The sequence below is a fragment of the Cryptotermes secundus genome, unplaced genomic scaffold, assembly GCF_002891405.2.
Source record: "Cryptotermes secundus unplaced genomic scaffold, Csec_1.0 scaffold401, whole genome shotgun sequence".
In the NCBI taxonomy this organism is placed as follows: Eukaryota; Metazoa; Arthropoda; class Insecta; order Blattodea; family Kalotermitidae; genus Cryptotermes; species Cryptotermes secundus.
In genome coordinates, this window is record NW_019731223.1 from 319002 (window position 1) to 339358 (window position 20357).

A 20357-nucleotide genomic window follows, 5' to 3' on the forward strand; every position below is an offset into this window, starting at 1 on the left:
GTTTACCTGCAGGCATAATAGCGTCTTTCCCCTGTAAACTAAACACTTTTAGAAAGAGGGTTAGGAAAGCTGTTACAAGAAAAGAAGCCTTAGGCAGAATTTGAATGGAAAAAAAAGTTAAATAATGTGAAGTGACCTTGTTCGAATGCAGTGAAACGAACATAAGCACGTGACCTTTTATGACTTTATTTGGATTTACACTATTTGTACCTTGCTTACTGTATGTACTTTGTTTTGTATTGTTCCCTTTATGTTATAGTCTGTCCTTGTCTGTATCAGTGTAAGATCTACTGCCTCCGGGTAAATACCAATTAGACTAAAATAATAATAATAATCGTACACTGAGCAACAAAGTTGCCTGTCTTGTGAAAAGTAATTCATTTAAACCCGTAAACTAGCACAAAACATAATAGTAATATCTTGAGATGTTCGCTGCATTTTTGGATGGAATGTATGCACGTATTCAGAATAATGCTGGACACTTGTAGCATGCTTTGCGAGCACTCATTTATGTTTTACGTTCAGAGGGATACAAAATACGATGTTTGCTGTTCGCTTATGTTTTTTTGAAATGGATCGCGTTGTGTAACGTACGCTTACTGCGCACTACGAAGGGTTGCGGTGCATCGCACAGGATTGATTACACACACACACGTACAGTGTTTGCTGAGATTTAAGAGAGAACTAACTGATAATTTATAGTTTTAATTGCAAACTTTCCAGACGGGTATAATGACGATTAATTTACTTTACCTGAACCACACACAGCTCAACCTGACCTGACGGCACGAAGCCTTAAATTCAAAATTATAAGCCATATCAGGGGAGAAGTAGAGCCAACTTCAAAGCTAACAGCAGAGTGCTTGATTTCGTCTGTTTTAACTCTAGCTAACTAACAAAATGGTAACTTTTTGTGGTTTACTATACAATTCCGTCAGCATTTTAAATTAAATAGTGTCGAATGGATGGATGATTTGTGAATAACTAATTGGAAAGTATTTGGAAGGAAACGGTCGTAGCCTGATCGAGATATTATCCTGGGATTTGCCACAGATACGAACCGAACACCCCGGAACAGAGGTATAGAGCGTTACGGCTACATCAATCTGTTCAGCAAGGAACCGGTCACAGTGAGCGTGCGGTCTAAGGCATGAACTGTCTTAGCCCCATCGAACACTGATATCATGGGTTCGAATCCCACTCAATGCATGGATATCTGTGTGAGTTTATTCTGTATTTGTGTTGTTCTGTGTGTAGGTAGCGGCCTTGCGACTAGCTGTTCCCCATCCAAGGAACCCTACTGAGTGTGTATAGGATTAATGAAAATAAAACTTTATCATTGGCAACTATTATGTCAGTAAAATTCAATTATTGTCAATGTGAATTTCGAGATATATAACCCATGGTTTAATATTAATCAAAAAAAGTAAAGCTTTCCCTGTAACAGGCCGTGAAGGCCCATAGGATTATGAGTCGTTGAGGGTCCCACATTATCTAGACAATCGGCTCAAAGCTGGCGGTAAAATTTTCAGCCTTACGCGCCAGGCGCGTTTTACTCCCCAGTAAAATTATTTAATTAATTCCTGGTACTCATTTCTGTTAGAGGCTGAGTCGACCCCAGGATGGAAGGATTAGGTCCACTGAAAAAATCTAATGATCTCATCGGGACTTGAACCCGAGACCTTCCGGCTTGTAACATAGTGCTTCAACCAAGTACGCTACCGCGTGCTCCTTAATATGAATCAATCAAAATATAATTTGATAACTCGGTATTTATGTTCTGAAATATTCATTACTTCTCGACAACCATAACTTAAAGAGTTTCTATGAGATGTAGTCTCTTTCACCCTTTTAATATACCCAAATAACCCCCTCCTTAAATTTTCTGACGTACGAAAACTTAAGTGCGGAATGCAGAAGCTGTGTAGAGAAACCCAAGTGTAGGCCAGCAACAGACGAGAAACCAATACATGCATAGCGATCGACCACTTCAGAGCTGAGAACAGTTTTAAAATTGATCTTAGGGACCAACAGACTGGCGCAACGTAAACTGAACTGAACCTCGTCAGAATGGGACCAAATGGCTGTCGTCTGCATACAGTGGGATTAATGTTTGGGTTACATGCCTGATACCAGAAATTTAACTAATTAGTTACTCTATAATTAGGAACGTATTTATGCTCGTAATTTTCACTATACAACAACAGTTATATAGTATTTACACATAAAAATGCATGATTATAATAATATTCGTAATTACTAACAGCACTAAATTTAGAATATAATGGCTAAGAATTGGATAAACGCGTTAGCAGGCATATTATAGCACCGAAACTGATTTAATTCTCGACTAATCCTTCCAAGAATTCTCCTGTTCCGCTTTAATTAATTACACACAGAGAGACACTAGCGCAGCGACGTTTCCCGGAGTCCGAGAGCAGTTTAAGGGTTTGGGACCTCTTGTACGATCATACTGCAGCCTCTCATACCTTCATCACACCTAAAGACAATCCTATTCCTGCCGGAAGAGCTGAAACACCCGTTATCATCAACATAAATAGCAAAAACATTTCGGATAAACTTTATATAGCCAATCTTTTATATAAGCATCCTGTTGCATTGCTATATTCAACCTTGTTTACATATAATTTTCCGTCAATAATGAACTATTTATTTCTTTATTCATATTTACTTCGCTAGTAACACAATGACTGTCTTCGCTCGCTTGGAAACCCGGGATCGTGGGTTCGAATCCCACTCAGGGCATGGATGTTTACTTTGTGTGTGCGTTTTTCTGTGTTTGTGTACAGGTAGAGGCCTTGCGACGAGCTGATCACCCACCCAAGGAGTCCCACCGAATGTGTAAGATCTAGAAAAACCGAAGTGAGCGGAGAAGTTCATGGGGGTAAGCCTAGACCCACTGGGGCTGTAGTGCCAGGGGGGGGGGAATTAACACAACATGTTTCGGCCCCAATAGGCCATCCTCAGGTGTCCCAACGTCTGTACACGCGAAGACAACACCATACGCTGCTTGTGGGAACAGCGGACAAGCATGGGGGGAAACTGCAGACAAACTATAACGGGCTTGCATATGGAAAAGGCAAGCAACTGCGATATAAACAAGAGAAGTAGAGTATATTGCTTAGACAAGTGGACGACGCCCCTTATGAGTTGGAATTAAGAGTTTTATATAATTAAAACTGTTAACGATTTTTAATTGATTTTAAATTTAGTGAACTGTAACATGTAAGACTTAAAGCACAAGAATTGAGTTCAATTGTAACATTTTAATTACGAAATATTCAGTTACGCACGTGTGGAATGGACAATATTCAGTGTAGTGTAGCAGGTTTCGTATAGTGGGACACCTGAAGATGGCCATTTGGGGCCGAAACATTTTGGTTAATAGCGAAAGCAAATGTGAATGAAGAAATAAACAGTTGCATTATTGACGGAAAATTGTATGTAAACAAGGTTGTTTCTATAACCTTTTAAAAGAATACTCCTCTGTAATTTGGTAGGTTGTTACCGACATTTTGGAGAAAATTGCAGCTTTCACCTTCTGGTACATAATATGTTGTATTCATTGTGTGTGGTGTGTCTTTATTATTTGCGTAGTTTTGCTTGCTTTGTTTTGAGTATGTTGTGTTATTTTGTGTGATGTGTGTTATTTGTGTGTTGTGTCTTACTGTAGTACCACTGCCACCGGGTAGAAACCCACTTGCAGTTTAAATAATAATAATAATAATTCAATTCAATTCAATTCAATTCTTTATTATTAATGTGCCGAGTCAACAGCCGCAAGGCCAATTANTGTACACAAACACAAACTAAACATCCATGCCCTGAGTGGGATTCGAACCCACGATCCCGGTTTCCAAGCGAGCGAAGACAGTACATGCCTTAGACCGCTGGGCTACCGTGACCGGCGTGCCGATAATTACGAGTAGGAATTAGATGTAGCTCAGATTCGAACTGCCTGCCTGTACTACTTGGCCATCCTGCTCGGGCGGAGCCAACATAAAAGATTAATAGTGTACATAACATTCTGTGACATCGGTAGCAACTTGTAAATTACTGTTTTGATTTTAATGACCCACTTTAACAAAGACCTTGAGCTGTATGTGTATTTCAAGTCTCTGTTACACTTCTATGAGCACACAAGAGAATTCCTCAAGTAATTAGTGGTGGGTGTTTTTGAAAATAGCTGTAGCCGGTAAAGAAAACTGCCGCTTCTTCACTTTGTCTGTGTGGGAGCGACTGCCCAATACAACAATTCTTAAGAGCGCTTTGAAGCTTGACAATTAATTCACACGCTTCTGTAAATGAACAGTTTCAACAATCAGCGATATAAAAGGTGTGAGAAACAGTGCCCCTGGGAGATGACGAAGGCTCTTGTATGGGCACATTTGTTAGGGATGGCTCAGAAGGAAATTACTGCCCACAAATGAATCATTCTGACTACTTGTGGATATTTTTGTTCCGCCCGAGGCTAGCAAATTAATGACCATGCTTAGCCCTTTAAATCACAATGGTTTACTATATGTATCATCTGTTTTATTGTTTAAAAAGCTCTATATTTTACTCACAGATTACATTTATGTGTTACGTATTATTCTTATAATAAACAGCGATTATTTTCTTAAACAGCATTAACCGATATTTTAACCCGGTATTTATAACTGACACACAGAACGTTTACTGTGAGGTAGGGACTGAATTTCTAAATGTTATTTAGCCGAATCTGGGGCTTCAAACTGTTAAAGGAATAAGAATTAACCGTATTCCACTCATCCTACAACGGGAGGTTCGACGCAATTCATATAAATCTCGAATATTCGTCTGTGTCTCACTTTGTGTACCATGTAACAGCCATGGAAAACGTGTATAAAGTAGCTCGTCTTTGAAAAGGATATAAGAGGAATAATATAAATAATTATTAACAACATAATATCTGGAGTTTTAAAGGCGAATAAGGACGAAATAGATTCTGCACATTTCATTTTCGGCCCAAATCCGGTTGTCCTTGCTGATGCTTATGTGTTTTTTTTTCAGTCCTGTAAGATGAATACTGAGAAATGTCTTTAACAGCTTACAATCGTTTCCTTCAAGATCCTTCTCAATAAAGCATTCGCTATAATCCTCCCACGATAAACTCTACAATCCTATGCAGCCGTAAAGCATCGCTAAACAATATAAAACATAATCAGGCAAGCTAAGCTTGTAAAAATATTTTTATGGAAAGCAAAAACTTGAATATAGTGATCTATCAAGATATCCCATTTCTACAGCTAACAATGATCCTAATAAAACACAAAACAGGACTACATACACCAATTCTACAGCTAACAAGTGCCTGCAGTTGTTCCATTTCTTCGAATTCTACAGAGACTACACATCAGCACATGCCTAAATTCCACGTCTATAGCTAATAGCTATCGTCAAGCACACTGTACGAGTATGTACCTGTTCCAGCTCGAGCTCCAGCTCATCAAGGTACTCCCTGTGGTCATCCTCTAGAGACAGCACTAGCGTTGTGTTCTGGGCCGACACCCGTTCCGCTAGAACCTGTACAACAAATATTCCAATATTAGCAATCATGCAGCAGCACATCATACTCAATCAAGAGAAAGCTCGGACTATCTAGGCGTATTTTTTTTTTTTGGCACTACAGCCCCAGTGAACTTCTCTGTTCACTTCGGTTTTTCTGGATCTTACACATATGGTAGGACTCCTTGGGCGAGTGATCAGCTCGTCGCAAGGCCTCTACCTGCACATAAACACAGAAAAACGCACATAAACATCCATGCCCTGAGTGCGATTCGAACCCACGATCCCGGCTTCCGAGCGAGCAAAGACAGTGCACGTCTGAGACCGCTCGGCTACCGTGACCGGCATCTAGGCGTATATGGTAAGATAATATTACAATTTAGAGACAGAAACAGAGTAGGTTCACTGGCTCAGTGTAAGGAGCAGCGGCGGACAAGCAGCAGGTAGTCAGTGTTTTAAAAATATGATCACAAGGGTTTTACACTTATTTTTATATTCATTGTTTATTTAACGATAACTAGGGTATCAAATGGTACGATAAAATAAAAGACAATTGGCAAGAAACTGGAAACTATGAGCAGATGGTGGACATATCGGCTGATGAACGCCAGTAACGTAGACTAATTACTGTATGTCAGTTTATTAGTATCAATACCAATTTAATTTACCGACAGTCTGAATAAAATACTCGCACAATTTTTACATATTGCGCTATTTAATTAGATATTTGCTTTTCAATTAACGAAACGGAGATTTCCCCTTTTATTCTCCTTAAATGATTCCGTTAATAGTTACTTCGTTGCCTCATTCTGATAGAGAATAGAAGCTGAAATTCCTATGTCAATAATCCAGAAATGTATATTTTTATTATACTAATTTCGTCATTTGAAACAAGGTAGAAGTAATCGTCTACTTTTGTTTGACAGGACATAGACTGTATAGAAAACGAAGCGTCCAACAATTCTTCGTTGCAGCGGGAAGGTCTTCATCGAGTCGTTACCTAGCAGTGATAAAGAGATACAAAAACAGACACACAGACATACGCGTGCAACAATTATTCTATTGTTGAGTGTATTCACTGTTGCGGAAACGTGTTTACCGAGGTATTACCTAGCAAGGAAATGGTGGATACAAATACAGACACAGAAAATGATGTGATGGATTTAAAAGTACGCCGTCTACACGTAGATTGGCTCAGATGCCTTCATGTGCGTACCAGCTTTCATAAAGACAGGTTCAGGCATTCAAACGTTAATATGGATGGATTCACAGACATAGAGACAGCCAGATGATCTCATATGCTTACGTTCATTATTTTTTCAAAATAAGGAAAGTAAGCTAAAAATAAACATAGACTTATGAGATCACCTTGCACTCTGTGTGTCTGTCTCCCCGTGTATCCCCCCCTCATAAACTTTTGAATGCCCGAATCAATCAATATGAAACTTGGTACGCATCTCATGGCACCTGAACCCATCTCAACGGCGTACTTCATAAATCTCTCCCATCACTCTCTGTGTCTCTATTAGCCTCCAACCTATCGTTGCTAGGCAACGGCTTGGCAAATATTTTTCCACGGCAATAAATATATGCAACAATAAAAGAACTGTAGGACGCCTCTATTTCCATGCGATCCGTGCCGTAACAAAAGACAGGCTGTGGGTGTGTGTATCCTCCTATCGTTGCTAGGAAACGGCTTCGTAAACAAGATGCCACTACAACGAAAAATTGTTGGAGGCGTCGTGTTCTATGCGGTCAGTGTCATACCAAAGGAAATTAGGCTATCAGTTTTTGTTCAGAACTTAGTTACTACACTGTTTAACTTAGTGCGATACATTTCTTGACACACTACTGATGGACTTGGATAGCTCAGTCAGTGTAGTCACTAAGCCACAGGTTGGAAGACTGAGGAAGCTGGGTTCGATTCCCAGCAGAGGGAGCGATCCTTATCTTCTCCATTGGGTTTAAACCGGCTCTTTAAGATCACTCAGCCTCATATCCAAAGGGCATCAAGGATTCTTTTCCCAGCAGGAAAGCAGCCTGAACGTGAAGCCAACTAACTATTCACGCCCATCTATTACAGAGTAACAACGCGTGGAGGCAAACTTCCACTCATCATACGTCTTCATGGCGTGATGTTTAATTTAGCACAGGTAATACTTTGCCTTTGCCGGTCACGGTAGCCGAGCGGTTTAAGGCATGCAGTGTCTTCGCTCTTTCGGAAGCCGGGATCGTGGGTTCGAATCCTACTCAGGGCATGGATGTTTAGTGTTTGTGTATGTGCGTTTTTCTGTGTTTGTGTACAGGTAGAGGCCTTGCGACGAGCTGATCACCCGCCCAAGGAGTCCTACCGAATGTTTAAGATCTAGTAAACCGAAGTGAAACGGAGAGCTTCATGGAGGTAGGCCTAGGCCCAAATTTGGGCTGTAGCGCCAGAGGAAAAAAAAATACTTTGTCTTTACACAAAAATTGTCCGTTCTAGTCATTCAGTAAGCGGTCTCTCGTAATAATACATGTTTATATATACATATATAGTGAATATACAAATATTATTTGTGTCGATATGTTTGCTCCCATCTAAATTAAGATCTTCAAGACTTTAACAGTAGGCTGAAAGCCTCTGCAAAATATTACTCGTAACTACTTTCACCTTCATTAGGATTCAGTATTCCAATACTGTAATAGCTGAAGTTAAAATTCACGTTTCCTGTATATCCCACCCAATTAGTTCTAACTTTGTACAGAATTTGCAAATATATATAGTAACTATCATTAATTAAAAACGCATACCTTAATGAACTTGTAATCTGAAAGCGATGATCAGTCGGTTTCACTGCCATTTGCTCATATACTTGCAGTGGCATCAGCAAATAAATATGATTGTTTTAGTTATTAAAATGGGAATGGAAAACACTACTTCATGAACTACTGAAACTCTGGACGACTACTCGCTACGCATGCGTGCATTAATATTTATAGCTTGTGACAATTGACCCACTTAATCATATCTGCATGGACATTTCATAAAATATATTTCAGCGTACAATGAAGAAAACTTCATAATTCAAGGCTGAGTAGACCATATATATATATATATAAAAGAAACTTCGATAGGAGCACAACATTTTAAATAAAGAAATTGGGGGTAATTTGTAAGCCAAGCAAGCTACGTAAGAAAAAATGTATTCATGCAGAATAGAGCTTGTAGTTAAAACGTCATATAGATTGACAAAGCTATATCATATTGGAGCACGATATTTTGGGATCAGTTGGCACTCAAATTTGGACCACAAAAGTGTTTATATCACTTTTGCAAAAAAAGAAAAAGTTCTCTGAAGTTGTAAGTCACAAAAGACTTCGAATGGATAAAAAAATACTATTAATTTTTAATTCAATACGCTATTCTCTTACAAAATGATTTTCCATAACAACAATCTTCGCTTCACTAACATCTGTTATTTTTTCTGTTGCTCTCTTATTAAGGTCCCATTGTCTACTTCAAACTGGTTTAACTGATATACAGAGTGTCCGGATGAAAGTAATCCAAAATAAAATAATTATATTTCAGAAATGTTCTCCTCAGTCCCTCCAGATTCGAATTTGGTGTAACGAGAACATATAGATAGACACACGGACACATAATACACGCAAGTTGTACGTCACAAAATAAAGAAATTAATCGCATAAGAGATAGCTGCGTAAGTATACACTGACTCAACAATAATAATAATAATAATAATAATAATAATAATAATAATGATTTAGCAAGTATGAGAAGATCTATATTACCACTGAAGTAAGGGAATGAAAGTGACTTGGCCAAACATATCCTTTGAGTCTAAACACGAGTCCTCTGTTTTACAGTTCAAAGTGTTGGCGCCGGAGGGTTACGTCAAAATGGATATACTCGTATGTGTGTGTGTGTGTGTGTGTGTAATATATGTTGTCGTCTCAAGCACATCAAGCGTGAAAGGAAGAGGTAAGCCAGGTTATTGGAACAGTTGGTGAATAAGGAAAATTATGGAAGAAGAAAGTGACGTGTTCCTTAGCGTAAAGAAGGAGCATAGCAGGCTCCCAGGAGTCCCTCGTTCGTCCCTCTGATAAAGTCAGAATCAAAGTGAAGACTTAAATATATAGGAAGTTCTTGCTTCATGTTTTGTTTAATGATGGAAAGCATAATTTCGAAAAATAATTCCGTGGCCTCCATAACAAGGGGGTTTTTTGACGAACTTAAATCTGGGGGCGGGGGGGAGGTGTTCCTGCATAAGCATTATGCAGTAGGAACCTGGAACTTGTAAAGTTCTCAGCTCCCATTGGTCCGTTCTCCCTAACCCCCCCTGCCTACTTCGTATATAAGCAGCACCTTTCACATCCTATCACCACAGCTACTGCTCTCCGCATTCCAGCCATTCAACTGCTCTGAAGATGGAGGCGCTACGTTCCTCCGAAACGTCGGCCAAAACGAAGAATACACGGTGCCTAAACCCAGAAGACGACTTTCTTCATTCTCAGCATTTGTTGGAAGGCAGAAGCAAACCAAGAATACTTGTGTTAAGGTAGTTGGCTGCACGACCTTTCGAATACATACTGACCTACAGATATGAATAAAGCAGTTGAATACTAAAATATATCGAATAATATTAAAAATTCACTTCTTACTTCACCATTTCCATTACAAAGCCGGTTAATATTTTTTATGTATTGGTTTAATATTAAAGTCATGCAAAACAAATAAACTCTGCAGGCAAAATGGAGAATTTTAAACATTAGAACATGTGGTACATATGGTTACCACTGTGATTTGAAGGCCTAAGCGACTGCAGTAATCAAATGAAACTACGAAACACGATGTAAAATTCATGTGAGCTCTTCGCTGCCTCGCGGGGCTGACTGCTTAGCATAGACGAGCAACCTCTCCTGCGAAGCGCTTTTTTTTTTCGACTCTTCACGCCACTTTCCACACCTGCTGTGTTCAGAATGCGAAGTGAACAACAGACACGTTCGCGGCAAGTGTGCCTCACAAGCGATGCATTATGGGTACAAAACATTTGAATGATGTGTAATTCATCACCCATGACAAACCTAGAGGTTGTGAGTTCATGGCATTTGTATGGGCACTTACTGACAGTATGTTACCTTATTCTGTGAAGCTATTTTTAACGTACCTATACCCACTGTAGGAACACTGCTTCTTTATGCCTTACAAATGTAATGCTTCACACCGAGCTGCATTTCTCTTAGATTCTGATGTTAACAGAACTGCTCCCCCCCTGCGAATAACATTATTCTAATTGAGTATAATTTTATTTCATGGTATTTTCCTACAGACCGTTGGGAAGACCACGACGTAGGTAGGTGGGCAATATTAAAATGGATTTTAGAGAGACAGGATTGGAATGGATTCATCTGGCTCGGGATAGGGACCGGTGGGAAGTTCTTAAGTAGTTGCACAACTGGCAGCTTTTCAAGAAGGACTCAGCTCCATGAGTGACTGGGTGAGGAATTTTCATAAATCATTATGGAAAATCCTTCTAAAACATTATGAGATTATATGATCATTTCAACCTGTAACTCTAATAATCCTACTTCATATTTATATTCTTGAATTGTGGATTATGATCCCGTTCAATCGAACATCGCAGTCGAGCGGGTAGGACTGTCTTCGTATTCTAGAAGTCCCGGCTTGAATTCTTGCCCATGAGACCATTTATCCTTACTAGTGAGGACTTTGGCTTCCCAACGCGGCGACCCAGGTTCGATCCCGGGTCTGGTCAATTGGGATTTGTGGTGGACAAAGTGGCGCTGGGGCAGGTTTTCTCCGAGTATTTCTGTTTCCCCTGCCAATCTTCATTCCACCAGTTGCTCCACAATCACTCTCACCTATCATCTGGGGCTGGTACAATAGACCAGAAGTGGCCGCAGTACAAGGGACTTCGTCCCACCCCAATAGCAAAAAAAAATACTAGTGAGGACTTTGTGGGTTTCCCAGCCTCTTCAAGCGAATGCGGGGAGAGTATATCGAATTAGGCCATTGTCTCTCCCACCTGCTTCCTATCCAACTGATCATTCACTAACCACACTCTCATTCGATGCTATATAGTCTGAACGACTGAGAGAGTGGGTACGTGCCCGTAGATACGAGTAATGAGGGAATAAAGAACACACCGTGAGGTCTGTAAAGGTTCGGCCACACAGAGCGCTACGTATGCGACGCACGCTACGTACGCTATGTTCGCTATACGAACAGAAAAATATCTTCCTTTACTGCCAATGTGACTGGCCACACAGACTTCCGTACGCTATGTTCCCTATGTTACCTGCGTCGCAGAGTGTACACAGCGTACGTAGCGTACGTAGCGAACATAGCGTAGCGCTCTGGTGGAGGTAACCTTTACACGGTTACGAACGTTTCTGACGAACACAGTCGACTACTTGAATTCTCGGGGTGAAAGTGTTGAAGGTGGAAACACTATAGTCCATCGGAATGTTGATAACTACCTAACAGACTATACGGTGTCACACCCAAGAAACTCCATATATTAATTTTCACCACTTTGGAAATTTCGAATTTACCCGTTCACAATTTTTAATGAAACAAGAGAAAGTGAGATAATGATTAATCTTCCTGCTTCGTACTGCGGTCGTATCCAGTTCGAACCCAAGCTGTGGTCAGCTCTGCTGACTTTGCATGACCCTTAAACGATGTGATATGTAACATCAGATAATATGTTTACGTTAAAATTATTATTCATTTCCATGACATTTGTGTTCACCAAGTAAAAGTAATTAAAGTAAAGCTATCCTTGTAACAGGCCGTGGAGGTCCATAGGGTTGTGAGATGTTGAGGTTCCCACATTTTCTAGATAATCGGCTTATAGATGGCGGTGAGGTTGTCAGCCTTACGGGTCGGCCGCCCTTTAACCCGAAGAATATTCCTGGTACTCATTCCTGTTAGAAGCTGAGTCGAACTCAGGGCCATAGTGCAGCTGGAATGATTAGGTAAACTGAAAAAATTCAACTTATCGGGATTCGATCCCACGATTATCCGGCTTGTAGCATAGTGCCTCAACCAACTACGCTACCGTGTGCCCCCTTGTGTTCATCAAGGCTTAAATTAAAGAATTTATAAGCCTAGGTACATTAGTAGAGCTGTTTCATCAGGTGATGTATCCTTTCTGATGCTAAGTCAACAGCTACAGTTTCTTAGGCCGTGTAGGGCTAAACTTTCTCCTAGTAATTTAATTTCTTCCTGAACAATTCTATCGTCTATGATATGAACTATGTACTACTCTGCAAATCAATTGAAGTTTCGAAGGAATATGCCGCTTCCATCTTTAGGACCTCAGAATAAGCCAAGCAAAAGTACCAACATGAGTTAGAGGAATTATGCAAGATGAAGACGACATGTTCCTCCGAAATTTTGGTTGATTTACAGAGCAGTACACAGTTTATCTTCCACAAGACAGAACTCTCCTTAACCATCGCTGTGAGAACCCCAAAACCAATAGCCCCTTTCCTCTTCCATTTTGTTTCCTTTTAAGTACAAGCGTGAGCGCGAAGGACCTTAACGTAAATATGGGATGTGCCTAGGAACGAATATAAAGTATCTACGAAAATACAGAAATCGGAGTACACATGTAAATTAACTTTTAACATTGTGAAGATTGAAGGTCATTTAAATAACATTTTGGGAATTTGTCTCCAACCTTACACAGAGCACACTGCCCCTGCAATACAAAGATCAATAATTAAAGGTGTTCAGGGAAACAATAGACGTTTAACTCGAAACCCTTATGAAAAGCATCAATACTGTCACGATTTAGTGGGTTCTGCGTGATTTACAGACGGGTTTATACCGGGATGAGTTGGAGTTATTGACACCTTACACATTCAACGCGTAACTACAAGTAATAAAAAGCTATCGCTGATTTATACACTATATAAATCACTACAAACAAAACAAATAAACTCCATGATTTTAGTCCGCAAGCGAACTATACCGACCAAGCGACCGCCCTCTCTCGGCGAAGTTTAGTGCTAACTTTTGCGGATAGAGGGTGTCGCGTGGTCAGCGCAACAAATCCCCACGGTCGTTAATTTTGGTTTTCTAGACCGAAGCCGCTATTTCCTTGGAAAAGCTCCTCAATTATCATCACGAGGCTGAGTGAACTCCGTTCCAGACCCACTACTTCTCAGAAAATCTGGTAGTCCCGGGAATCGAACCGGGACCTCTGGTTCTGTAGCCAGGAACGTTGACCACTAGACCACAGAGGTGGTCTCTTTACAAATCACTAGGACAAGTTAAGTCTTCATTAGTTGTATCCTGGTAACGGATTCATAACCGTCTCACTGTAACTTCAAATCACACATGAAGTCTTCTGTGCACAGCTTAATTCCTTTCTTGCCATTGTTCTGAAACTGCCAATTCCGGAACTCTTAATGCAATTCTCTGCTGCAATTGCCAACTATCTCGTTACCACCTCTGCTCAGTTACCTTCTCAAAGCTAAACTCTCGATTAACTGCTCATTTGGAACTCCGGGACTCGAATAACTCTTCTCAACTAAACTCTTCATCATAACCACTTTACACAGACTGAACAGAAAACACCGTTACCAACAATACATGTGTGTTTACCGATCAGTTGCTTAGAAACGGGTTCTTATATTTTTGAACGCGTTCGTTTCAGTGGAAATTTGTTTACCGAGCCGTTGCCTAGCAATGAACTGTTTTGATTTTCAGACATCATGTCACAATACATTCAGTGCATAAAATTAAAAAAAAAAATCCAAAAGTTAAGGCAGATAGTACATGCGGCAACCATTGCTCTTCAAGAGATCAATGATTTTTACTACTAATTCATTACTTCAGACCTGAAGCACTACTCCGTCTTCGACAAAATGAAGTAGCGAATGTTACTTAACACTTGGATTTTATTAACCAATAGGTCAATTGCCTTCTGTGTTGGACGATCTTGGAATATTAAGGACGGAGGAGGGAGGGTTTTTTTATTGCTAGTGGAGTGGGACTAAGTCCCTTGTACTGCGGCCACTTCTGGCCTATTGTACCAGCCCCAGATGATAGGTGAGGGTGATTGTGGAGCAATTGGTGGAATGAAGATTGGCAGGGGAAACCGAAGTACTCGGAGAAAACCTGCCCCAGCGCCACTTTGTCCACCACAAATCCCACTTGACCAGACCCTGGATCGAACCCGGGCCGCCGCGGTGGTAAGCCAGCGACTAACCGCTATGGCGCGGCCAGGCGGGAGAGTTAGTGACAAATGAAGAGTTGTATTATTTGGGATATAGCGCTGTGTAGTCCGTTGAAAACTAACTGACCTTCCGGAAGAATATGTCACTTCCATCCTCAGGGCAGAAGAAAAATTCAAGCATGAAGCGAGCATGAAGTAGGTAGCAAGTAGAACTCTGTCTTCTTACTGCTTGAAGGCTTCATAACCAAAACCGTGAGAATTTCGAACTCTACATAGTGCAAAACGGGTTGCATATTTCGGAATGTCGGTGAAACGAATTCTACACAAGTGAGACGTCGCCATACACAGTAGGCCTATGTGTGGAGCCACGTCACAAGAAACGCAGCCATTTGATTTCGTATCTATAAAATGGTTCTTCTTCTGTTATTCCACAAGGGACAAAGCAAAGCAGTTCCACTGAGTGTGAAAACTAGGGCGGAAAAGCCAGGATCCCTTAATGAAGACTGGCAGTAGGCTGCGGGGGTTATTTCACTCTATTAAATGTGTTATGTGCTGTCTCAGTGTCAAGCAGCAGGCAGTTTGGAATGTGCTGAAGGAGGGGCTACACAGAGAAAAACATGTACTTCTCAAGTGTTCCTAATGAACGAACTGCCGAAGATAACATCCACGGTGCCTCCAGAACGGATTACACACAGTCACTTTCATGTCGAAGTCAGGCTGGATACATGCAGAGAGAGAGGGACGTGTCTTTCCAACGGCGAACAATATATTTTTCAAATTCAATCTTCAAAATTCAATGTTTTATTAGTCTTAATGTAGTACATGGGAAAGTCAGTGAGAAATCAAGACTGCATTCATGAAGAAGTGAAGAGAGAACTAAAATTAGGAAATCCTTGCATACATTAAGTTCAGAATCTGCTGTCTTGCCGTCTGCACTCCGAAAGCAAATAGACAAGTAACCGGTACACAGAGCAGTAATAAACCTGTAGATTAGGCCGTGTTATAACTCAGGCGGTTAGTCGCCGGCTTCCCACCGCGGCGGCCAGATTTCGAGCCCAGGTCATATCATGTGGGATTTGTGGTGGACAAAGTGGTACTGAGCGCAGGTTTTCTCAAAGTACTTCGGTTTCACCTGTCAGTTTTCTTTCCACCATCTGTTCCACATTCATCATCTGTCATCCGGGGCTGGTACAGTAGGTTAATTAGTGGCCGAAGTACCAGATGGACTCAGTCTCACCCACCCCAAGAAACTAAAGAAAAAACCAGCTGCAGTTTTGTCCAGGTGTGGAATTTAGTTTCTTACATGCAAAACATGGATTAATGGTATTTAAGAACAGAGTAACGAGAAGAATATTTGGAACTAAAACAAAGGTAAAGTTTTACCTGTGCCTGTCACGGTAGCCGAGCGATCTAAGACATGCACTGTCTTCGCTTGCTTGGAAACCGGGATCGTGGGCTCGAATCCCACTCAGGGCATGGATGTTTAGTTTGTGTGTGTGCGTTTTTCTGTGTTTGTGTACAGGTAGAGGCCTTGCGACGAGCTGATCACCCGCCCAAGGGGTCCTACCGAATGTGTAAGATCTAGAAAAACCGAAGTGAACGGAGAAGTTCATGGATGTAGGCCTAGACCCACTGGGGTTGTAGTGCCAAGGGGGGGGAAGTTGTCCCTGTGCTTAATTAATTGAACGCTATGTTATGGAGACGTATGTGGGAGTGGAGGTATAGTTCCACCATTCTTGACTTCGCTACTAGATGGAGGTGATTAGTCAGTTTCCTGCTCTGACAGGTTTCGCTCCGGCTAGAGCGCCACCGGTAACCATAGTATAGGAGGCTATGGAAGGAGATTGCAGAAAATTGCGTAATGACTGTTTTAATAAGGTGATTTCTTATCAAAATAACATTTACAAATTCAGCTACTACCTTGCAGAAAATGCACTGAACCTGTATTACATGGCTAAATATTTAATGCTGTTTAGGAAAATAATCTCCATTTATTCTAGGAATCGTGCCTAATATAAATAAACGGTGCTAAATCAGGCGGCACAGAGAGTACCCAAAGTGTTCTACAGATCTAAGGCACCAGAGATGTCTCACAGTGCATCGTTAACCAAGGCAAATACCTGCGTCATTACCCCCCCCCCCCGTGTCGTAGATTTTATGTGCCGTACGGCTCCAGGGCGGCGCTTATGATCGTGTATTGGTCTTGACCATAAAAATATCAGCAAATTCTTTGCTACAAATGAAGAATATCAAATACTGGAATACAAATGACATACAGGCAAGGAACAGTCTTCCCCATACTGCATTTCAATTTTCCTCGCCTTATTTTTTAATCACTGCATAAAATTTGCCACACTTTATTACATCTTGTAAAAATACACGATAAAACATTTATTGCAAAAACAAATGGATTTTAAAAAATGTGCGTTTCATTTAAAACACCGAATTTTTAACACCTCACCAAGTCCTACGGAAGCCAGCAACGTCTTTATTCTCAGCTTTTCTAATTACGGTTTCACTAATTACAAAATAATTTAATTTTACATTTATGGTACGTTTTATGATGTAACATTTCAGACCGCGGTTCAGCTGAATACGGATATAACTACATCCTTGCCTGACTCATGTTCGTAACACGCTAACATTTCCAGAAATACTGGTATCAATTTTAATTCTTACGTATCAAAACATGTTTGTGTTACTATGCCATCAATCTCAGGTAATATTAGCTGTAATGCACATGGTTCTAGGCGGTTCATATTCATGTCACGCCACAGTAAAGCTCACGTTAAATCCAAAGGAATTTTATGCCAGTTTATCATACGAAGATATTTCAGAACTCTTTATCGAATTTAGAGCAGTTACTTATTTAATCCATTCCTCTTATACCTTTACGGTGTCGAGGTTGTTTTTTCATTTTGATTATTTTACAGACGGTAGGACTCCTTGGACGAGTGATCAGCCCGTCGCAAGGCCTCTACCTACACACAGGACAACCTAAACACAGAATGAACGCATATACACACCAAACATCCATGCCTTGTGGGGGATTCGAAACCACGACCCCGGTTTCCGAGCGAGCGACGACAGTACATGCCTTAGACCGCTCGGCTACCGTGACCGGCAGGCCGCTAATTACAGAATACAAACACAGAATAAACGCACACGCAGACATCCGGGTCTTGAGTGGGATTCGAACCCATGATCTCAGTGTACAAGCGTGCGAAGACAGTACATGCCACAGAACGCTCGGCTACCGCGACCGGCAGGCCGCTACTTACAGAACACAAACACAGAATAAACGCACACACAGACATCCGTGACTTAAGTGGTATTCGAACCCACGATCCCGGCTTCCGAACGAGCGAAGACAGTACATGCCTTAGACCGACCGGCGAATTTTACAGCACGAGGTTTAATTAGAGGCGAGGTCTGTGGCCTTCTGATCTCTCTCCTGGCAGAGAAAGTAGGAACACTTTATAATCCTGGCTCTACCCATTCTTAAAAAAAATGAAAACGAAGGCAGAGGGGTGCCAAGGGAAGCATCCAGCTTTCCTGCTTAAAGTCGTTGGAGGGGATCGGTGTAATTTTGTTACACGGTGTCTCGGCCTCCCAGGGGCATCTTCCGTCTCCTCCGCAATTCCTTCCCCACATTCATGTTCAATAATTATAGCAGGGTCAGTAATCTCCTGTGTCCGTAATCAAGTAGGCCATGGGGAGGCGTAAAACAGATCGTAACATCTTGCATAGCTAACCTCTTAGTGTAGTTACCATAAACACTGTTCTAACCAAGTCAGCAAGGCATTAACAAGCTACTAACTTCATATTCTTAACTCAAGAACGTAATATGTAAGCGTATTTTAATCTCAAACAAACAGGTTGTGTTCTAGGATCTGACGCAGTGCAGTTTGGTACAAGTTTAGTGATGTTTCAGGGTCGAAAGTTAACTATGCTTGCTTTTCCTTCCTAGACTTACTCTTCGATCTTAAAGATGAAAGTAGTTTGATCCTCCGAAACGTCAATAGATGCCTACAAGACTAAATGGCATCATATCCCAGAACATAAACACTCCGTGTATTGACGTTAAGTTACTGTAGATACAAAACTGCATAAGGAGCTTCACAACTTGTACTCTTCGCCATATATAATTAGAATGATGAACTCAAGGAGGATGAGATGGGCCGGAAATGTAGCATGAATGGGGAGAAGAGGAATTCATATAGGATATTGGTGGGAAAGCCAGAAGGAAAGAGACCACTAGGAAGACCAAAACGTAGGTGAGTTTACCAGGCCGTGAAGGCACATAGGGTTGTGAGACGTTGAGGCTCCCACATTATCTAGACAATCGGCTCACATATGGCGGTAAGGTTGTCAGTCTTACGCGCCGGCCTCGCTTTACTCCCAGGAAAATTATTTAATTAATTCCTGGTACTCATTTCTGTTAGAGGCTGAGTCGACCCCAGGGCCATAGTGCGGTCGGAAGGATTAGGTCAATTGAAAAGAAATCCAATAACCTAATCGGGACTTGAACCCGCGACCTCCCGGCTTCTAGCATAGTGCCTCAACCAACTACGCTACCGCGTGATAAGTGGGGGGACAATATTAAAAGGAATCTTAAAAGCGATGGACTGGATCGATCTGGCTCAGGATAAGGACAAGTGAAGGACTCTTGTGAAGACGGTAATGATCTTTCGCGTTGGGAAGTTTTTGAGTAGCTGCACAGCTAGCGGCTTCTCAAGAAGGGTTCAGCTCCATGAAGTTAGTTCTAGTTTAGGTACAAATCTAATTCGCTTCCTTTGTTTTACACATATGCTGTGTTGATCTATTTTGCCAGAAGCATGAGTTACATTTTTGTGACATAGAGCAACATACAATTACATATCTATTGTTTATAAACGAAATTATGAATGGGTGGATTTACTCGTATTATCGGTATTAAACATATCGAAACGTACAATACGCGAATAGACAACACTGAGAGAATGAGCTTGCTTCTTGCTTTTTGCTGATTGCTTGCTTAGAAAATCTTGAACCCTGAAGGTGGAAGCAGAGAAATTTCGGCGAACATTTACCAGACTGCACGGAATCTCATCAATTAAAATACAACTACAACCTATAAACACTACGAGTAAATATACGGATCCTCACGCGCCGAAGCCTGGCGAGCAACTGAAGTAGTGTGGACGAAGATTTACAAGCACAAGTAAAAGCCAGACGAGTCTCCTGACGAGCACAAGCCTGGCGAGCACGAGTAAAGTGGACGCGCCTTAAGGGTGCCTAGTTCAAAGTTCGGCTGAAGAATCTCTGTCAGAAGCCCTTGCCAGGAAACGGCTGCTGAAGACACAGTAGGCTGGAAAAGGTTTAGCGGGTCCTGCCGTGATTTGAGAATTATGGAGATTAGTGGCGGCACTCTAATTACTTTTACTTACGTATCGTGTGTATAACTGGTCAATAATTCCAATAACCAATCCAAAACCCCATCGAATGTCACACACATAAATCGTGACGTTATTAAGGAAATTCAGGCAAAACAAATGAAGTTTCTGAGCGCGGAACAGCATTCAACCAGACGATTAAGAAATTTTATGTAGTATACTT

The 20357-nt window shown here is 41.1% G+C and overlaps 1 protein-coding gene across 15 annotated transcripts in view; it reads right to left on the minus strand.

Moving 5' to 3' along the window:
- Window positions 1-20357, minus strand: part of LOC111866505 (protein madd-4) — a 669679-nt gene that overhangs the window by 251898 nt on the left and 397424 nt on the right. For all 15 annotated transcript variants that reach the window (XR_004513226.1, XR_004513225.1, XR_004513224.1 and 12 more), the window contains exon 4: window positions 5467-5568. Coding sequence is in view for 11 of the 15 variants with exons in the window: in XM_033752289.1 (XP_033608180.1) it covers window positions 5467-5568 (102 nt within the window). In the remaining 4 variants the exon portion in view is untranslated. The remainder of the gene's footprint in view (window positions 1-5466; window positions 5569-20357) is intronic.